We start from the raw sequence: 7,807 nt of genomic DNA on the forward strand, positions 1-7,807 counted from the left end.
TGAACCAAGGTTAATGACATTACATATCACGATTGCACAATACTAATTGTATTTTGATGATGTAAAATGCAAATTAATCATCACATTAACGTCCATTTATAAAGTACTGTATTAGGTGTTTTTAAGGTTTTGTAAAACATGTTTATGGCGTGTTGGATTAACCGTGGTTTTCAGTTAAATCCGTGGTCTCCCTCCCTCCCATTACCCCAAATAATTGAGTTCTACTGTACGTAAATTTGCTATAACAGGCAACTCTAAGAGAGGAATGAAATATCTAGTTCTGATTATGGTAAAAAGATTAAACTTTATAGATTTAGAAACCCATCAGCTGCAGACGTTTTAAGGTATTATTGTTATGTCTGGTAGTAGTAACATGATGGTATTTTTCAACTTGTTTCTTAGCACATGTAATGAGCACAAGAGTTCTTAGTTTTGATTGGCTGGATTGCTGAGGGATAAAAAGATGTTACTGAACCAGTTTCATCTTGAGAAGGACTTACTTTAACCCAATATGCCACTTTAGGTTTTTAAGTTCTAACTGATTATGTTTTCTAACAAATGGTCGAAGAAGACAGTAACAGATCAAGGTGTTGACAGTTCTGTGAACCAAAATGTAATCATTTCCACTGGCATGAATATACATAAAATAACATTATCCATCCAACTCAGAAGATGAGAACTTTCCAATCAGTGGTTTTCAAAACTCGACAGGGACCCAAACCATAATAAAGATAATTCCTCCCAACAACTTCCTTGAGCAGGCTTAGGGACTATAATCAGCGATTAGCTAGAATAATAATTTTGTGAATAACAACTTTTGCAGATATTTTCTCTGTTCCCAAGCTGGAAGGTTGGTACTACTGCATCGTACATCACCATTACAATCTTCCTTTCTTTGTGATTTGATAAAGTTGTATCTGGCCCGAGACCATTAAATATTTCAATTTTGTGTGTGTTTCCTATTGATACGACTCAACCAATGTACAGTTAAATGGGTTAATTTCCCTGCCTGTCGTTGATCCTACTGTCTATAGGGACCAGACCTAACAGACATATCCTACTGTTGTCTAAGGGGATCGGTTTCAAAATTAAAATCTCATCATCAAGCTTCTTTAATTGTTATATCATTCAAGTTAAGATCGGCAGTGAACACATAAACAAAAACAGAAAACATAAAACACAAAATAACAAAAGGACATTGTTGTACAAATATTTGCAACTAGCCAGTACAGAACACTACGCACAGGAGTTGGGTAGTCATGTTTATTGTGTCCACCGAACACTTCAACTTGAGTAATATGAAGAATTACATTTGAGGAAGCCTGATGACGAGATTTTAATCTCGAGACCGGTCGCCATAGACAACAGTATGATCACCCATAGACAGGTAAATCAAGATAATTTAAAAAATTTTGATATTGGCCTAATTAATTGTAAATTTTAGTGGCTTAGTGGCCCAGGATCACTTGTAGAACGAAATGGCATTAGGTTCTACACGTCATCCTCGGCCACTAAGCACCATCCAATGTACAGGTAAGCCTGCTGTTTCTATCAAAAACAAAATGATACCTAGAAAATATAATTTATTGATTAATTTCTCCACATCCCACATAATTATAAAACACAGTCTATTTACATAGCAAAGCAAACCTGCACTCAAATTGTTCAATTTCTTTCTTGTACCAAAAATACTGCAGTCATCCAAAAGTCTAAGAATTGTCTCTTGAAAAAACACAACGGTTTACAATCCGGCTTTATTCTATCTATTTTGGCATGGCATTTCATAAAGCCAGTCATAGATCTATTACAAACTTTACAATGTAATTTCTGATGGTTTTGTTAACATTAGATTCATACCGTATACATTGGGTTGTGTATTTGAAGACGAAAATTAGTGAAGTAGTAGTGAGATGGGAGCTTTGTCACTGAATAAAATCAATCTTTAGCCAAAACCCTTATTATTAAAAGACCAATAGCTGGATCAAGAAAATATGTTGGTAATAATATATGTTTTACTAACCTCGGAAGTGTCAAACTTGACGTGCGCCTCGCGTGTTCCATCCCCGTTAGGTCCGTCTGTCCACTCTCCATAGGTCAGTCCTCTCTCCCACCATATCAACTTCGGCGGTTGTCGGTTCTTTTCAAACTTTAGGTCTGAGAGGACCTCCTCTTCTGACAGGAACATGAGCATATCCTGCAGGATAGGTGTGTTAGTGCTAATTTCAAACTTCAAGCAACCATTCTACATGGCGTTATAGTGTTAAAAAACACAGCATGCCTTGGAAGTGGAAAAGAGTCTGATGTAGGCTATTAAGTAAGTAGTTAAACACTAATGGCAAAATGATATATTTTTTTCAAGATTTGTAGACACTGCAGTGCAGTAATACTTTACTATTTGTTCTACAAAAATTAAAAATAAGATTCAATTAAATAGATTAAATATCAAGGAAGAGGTGATCATACATAAAACCAACGCCACAAGATTTAGATCACACAAAGTCCCTTAAGCATGCAATTAAACACTAAGTGAGATTGACTACATTTAACACGTTGGTGCGGCATACATTCAAACAGGCGCTCGCCAACGGCGGCGAGGCCCAGGCAAAGCCCCGGCACGACACTGTAACAGCAAATGCAATTGGCATTGAAAAGTTTCAATCTAACAAATAACAAAAGAGCAGCTGTGATTGTACTACTACGTTTCTCTGATAGTGGATGTAGTTCCCTGAAACACCCAAAGGTAGCAGCACTGCCTAGATCAGTAGTCAGTGTCTGTAATGTGGCTTGAAAAGAGAAAATTCCTGAATCCGGGACTATTGTCAGACGGGATTTTGCGGGAAATTTTAGTTCCAACCTACACCAAAATAAAGCTCACATTCTAAGCTACAGGCTAGCAATGATTATAACGTTTTCCGGCAATGGCTGAGCTCATACTGAACTATTGTAGTGGGGGTTGCGCAACTACATCAATTGATGTAGGCCGATAGGAGTGCTTGTGGGGCGACTACATCAATTGATGTAGTCAACACTCAACGTGTTAAAAGTATTGTCATAATATTGATAGGCCAACTTACCTCATGATGAATACCCTACACCCTTGTGAAATCAAACAAATATTTTAAAGAATATATCCTATTTTATTTGATAATGTTTACATACATTATCCATTATTTTAATACCAAGTGTGATTCTCACTTTAAAATATTCAAACATATGTTTTTAATGGTATGGGTAGGCTAACAATTAGTATAAAACATCTTTTCATACTTTAAACTGTGGTCACTTCTAAGTAATGTTGAGATTATGCAGTGGAGGTAAAATCAATTTCTACAATCCTTGTGTGATTACAAGTACCGGTAATTAATAAATCCCAATAATGACATGCTATGTTCAAAGATAAAATTCAAAGGCTACATTAAGCTTTCGTAAAAAATACCACTGTAGTAGGTTTAATGGTTTGGGTCGTTTAAAATTAAGCCCAATTTGCCAAAAGGATTTAAAACTATTGATGTTTCTAAATGTTGGAAATACTTTACACAACAAGAACCTTGTTCAATAAGTAATAAGACAAAATATTTTCTTTTTAAAAACTGAACCCTGAAAAGTCAACTTCTCATATTAACAGAGAAAGTACCGTCAACACCTTAGCTAAATCACATGAAATATATAAGTTGCAAGAAAAACTTTACAAATAAAACTTTATAAAATAGTTTCTTTCAAATTTTTCACAACACTGAAATATTATCATAGATCTCAAAGCTTTAAGGCCGGCTTTACCCACTACCCACAAAAAACAAATTTAGAAAACTTCTGTGAATAGAAATCTGTGTTGTAATATTTCATCATAATTTCGTTTAGTGTGAAAGCCAGTCTTTAGGGAAAAATAAATAATATTCTACAGCAACAAAATGATTTATAATAACCAGTAGGAACAAACACAAATTTAAAGTTAACACAAAATAAAATCACAGACATCTTAAGCATGTGTAGCAATTAAAACTTTAAACGTAAAAATAATTTCATACATGTTGATTAACTAAAAACATTCCTTTAGATTGCAACAGCTAACTGGGGGAAATAAAATTAAGCTCAACTTAAACATAAACTTAATGATAAAAGAGTTAAAATTCATCTTCAATCACCATATTTGATCCATTTTGAAAGTAGTTGAACGCAGGCAGTTTTGTTCCAACAGCTGGGACTCCTTGCTCAGCCGGGGTCGGGGCTGGTCTTCGAAAGAATGACGTGATAAAGTAGAAAATCAAGGCTCGAAGAATGAGGGATTTGGTGATGGCGAAGAATGATTCCATCCTGCTTGGCTGATGTGGGTTTTCTTGTGCCGCTTCCGGTTGCTCTGCAGGAGCCTAAACAAAGTGCAAAAAGTTTAGGCTTGCAAAGAAACGATTGTGCTACAGTTTTTCTCAATGTTCATCACTTATAATAACAAATTTAAATAGTATAATTGATCTATTGAACTGGATGCTGGGTAGCTGAGCGGTTATAAGTCAGTGCTTGTTTAAGTTTATTGGTTGTCAAATCGATTGCTCTATCAAAGCCAAATAAATCTAAGCCGTTTCTTCTTAGCAGGTTAAGTTAGTTCCAATTTAACAGTTTCACATGCCGTATCCTTTTAATATTTTAAAGCTGGCTATTAAAAAGATATTATTTGTGAACTTATTGAGTCTTCATCACCCCTCTAAAAAAGGGCACAACATGGCTTTTTATTTAGCAGTTCCAATAGTATTTGAGACTGTACTGATAGTAGACTGTACTACTATACTGAGACTGAGTTTGACAAAATTGTTTTCTTGTAGTAACAGCATGCATGTATAAAACTTTAGGGGACTTCAAAAATACACATTTTTTGTAATAGGCTGTATATTGCTTTTTTAACAGCCAAAAATGTAAAGAGATTGACATTTTTACAAAGCTATGTAGGTACAAACAATTCGTAAATAGTTTTTAACAATTTAAGATAGTAGAATGGAACAGTTTTAAACTCTTGTATTAGATAACAAATAGATCAAAAGGTTTTGGTCAATAACGTCAGCAGAAACAGCAAAATAATAAACTACGGTATGTCTCAGCTTAAAAACATGCGACTGTTGTGTAGCCTACTGCTAGCCGTTCGCAAAATGTCTGGCCATTGTTTATGTCTTGTTATTAACCTTGACACACTCAGCCCACCGCACCTCAACACCACAGCGCTCAGCTTTTTTCTATAGATTTCATACTAGGCCTAAAAGAACATATCTTTGTAAATGGTGTATCCGTTGAAATAAATAAATAAACATATACTGTATTCTGAAAAGACATCGTTTATGGAGTCACTAAGTGAAACAAATGAATTGTAGTTATAAAAGATAGTAAGCCTATAGGGTACCTATTGATTTTAAATTAATTTTTTTTTATTATTTGCTATAAGTTTTTGTCGTAAAAACCCTATAGCCTAAGTCTACTAATAACAATTTAATAATTATTCGTCGTAGTAACAATTATTACTGGTAGGCCAAGTTATAGCAGTTCAAATATGTATCAACACGTTGACCAGTAAAGGCTAAGGATACAAACACGCTTGGCCATAATTGTTTTGAAGGGTTGAATCGCTTTAGTTGACTCTCAAACACCTACAAGAAAAAACTTAACTTAATAGGTAAAATAGTAATGCCAGTGTAAGATCAATAGGCTATCTATGGCTTGATGTCCAAAGGTCGAGAAGTTTGCCGCTGCGCATGTGTAGGTATGGAGTTGCGTCTTTAGTAGGCCTAATAGTGTGTTTTACCATGATTTCAGAATTGGCACGCATAGTGACCCCGCACTACCCACCCCTCCACACAACCTTACTCTCCAAGGCCATACCCCCAAAACGCAACTAGGCCCAAAACGCAAGGTACTCTCGGCGGGTGATGAAGACTCTTAAGCTACACTACCTAACTTAGGCTACTTATGCGATTTCTACAAATATTTTGTTTAGCATATTTGGCTAAATTAGGCAATTCTAAGTAGCTACCTAGGACTACTTTTTTCCTCTAGCACTTTTGGGGCAAACACAGTTTTCATTCTAAAATTTGCGTTTTAAGGTTGCCTTATTTAGGGATGGATTGGGTAGTAGGTCGGGATTTACATGCAAATTTAGGGCTGTATTAAGTGCCTTTAAGTCAGGTTGGATTACAAAGGTAAAGTTTAGGTTAAGGAACTGAATTCTTATAGGTATATGTTAACTTACCTCCAGACTGTTTTTGTACAATTTTAACACTGAGGAAACACTGCAAGTAACTAACTTTTTTTAAAAAAAAAGCTTGTTTTTACAAGAAAATTAATTACTTAAATGGGCCAAGGATGGCAATGTTTAGGGTGTGCTTACATTGGGTAGGCTACAGTTTCTCAACTGGACTGCTAATATCGATTGAAACTATCGATTCGATTAGTAAAAGTTCATGCAATTTTTTTATTATCAGCAAGTTTTGGTTAGTTAGGTTGGGTTATGACAGTTTAATTTTTTAATAGATAGCCTATAGGCCTAGGCCTACCTATGTATTTGTTTAAACAGAACCTAGGGGTACAGTTTCTTAACTGGGCTATGCTAATATTGATTGAAACTATCGATTCGATTAGTAAAAGTTCATGCAATTTTTTTATTATCAGCAAGTTTGGTTAGTTAGGTTAGGTTATGACAGTTTAATTTTTTAATAGATAGCCTAGCCTATAGGCCTACCTATGTATTTGTTTAAACAGCACCTAGGGTACAGTTTCTTAACTGGGCTATGCTAATATCGATTGAAACTATCGATTTGATTAGTAAACCTTCATGCGGTTTTTTCACCATCAGCAAGTTTGGTTGGTTAGGTTAGGTTATGATAGTTCAATATTGAGATATATTAAAAAATATCGATTATAAATCTATATTTTCAATTCGATAGTTTCAATTGATATTAGCATAGCCCAGTTAAGAAACTGTACCCGAACCTAGGCCCTAGGTAGGCCTAGCTTAAGCCTATGTAATTCAAAACCACAATTCAACACTCTTTTAAGCACAGCAAAATCTTTCATTAAACGATATTCAGGATTTCGACGGTTAAATATATTATAAATGTGGAAATAGGCCAAGGATTTCATATTCAATCATGAGGTTAGCATGCCATCTAAAACATAACCTATAAGTTCTGGAATGTATCATTCAAAAGCCACAACCAAAATGTTTTAAAAGTTAAGGTATATCATGTAATATTACATATAGAGAAAAATAATGCTTTTATTTTAATTCACTTACTTCACCATTAGCTTGTGCCTGAACAACTCCATCACTGGGGCTGACTTCATTCACCCCACTACTTGAATCACCTGTCACTTCTTTAATTTCGACCATTTTAGAAGTCCGGGACTAGCTTTATGACTGAAATGTAGTAATTCGATGAAAGTGCAATTGCACTGAATAATTTTTAATTCACTTTTTACACCATTTCGTTCAATAATTGTAAAGTTATATTTCCAAAATTTCAATACCAGTCTGGCTGGGTAGCAGCAGACTGAAAAAGGCTATTGCACAGCACGAGCACAGCACACACAGGCAATTAATTTTGATTTTTGATACATAAAACAAATTTTGCAGCTGACAAGACTCACGAGACACAGCAAAGAGGAAGTAGACGCTGAATAATAGAATATTGTGTGAGTGCATAATAATTCATATATATAATACTACTAAATGAAACCGTAGACGATTAATTAATAATTAATTGTGTACAATGACGATCACAGGGATATACAGAGTTAGTAAAAAGTGTGGAGACCCCCTGTTATTTTTTTA

The 7,807-nt window shown here is 34.9% G+C and overlaps 1 protein-coding gene across 1 annotated transcript in view; it reads right to left on the bottom strand.

Moving 5' to 3' along the window:
• The window catches only part of LOC128985403 (putative lipid scramblase CLPTM1), a 40,326-nt gene extending 32,777 nt beyond the window's left edge, over positions 1-7,549 (bottom strand). Inside the window, exons 1-3 of the mRNA XM_054404862.1 lie at positions 7,271-7,549; positions 4,143-4,364; positions 2,021-2,194 (exon numbers count right to left, since the gene is read on the bottom strand). Of these exons, the coding sequence (XP_054260837.1) occupies positions 2,021-2,194; positions 4,143-4,364; positions 7,271-7,366 (492 nt within the window). The 5' untranslated portion in view covers positions 7,367-7,549. The remainder of the gene's footprint in view (positions 1-2,020; positions 2,195-4,142; positions 4,365-7,270) is intronic.
• Between the last annotated feature and the right edge of the window lie 258 nt (positions 7,550-7,807).

The sequence above is a fragment of the Macrosteles quadrilineatus genome, unplaced genomic scaffold, assembly GCF_028750875.1.
Source record: "Macrosteles quadrilineatus isolate MER2022 unplaced genomic scaffold, UCM_ALF_1.0 Scaffold_2__2_contigs__length_208266976, whole genome shotgun sequence".
NCBI lineage: Eukaryota > Metazoa > Arthropoda > Insecta > Hemiptera > Cicadellidae > Macrosteles > Macrosteles quadrilineatus.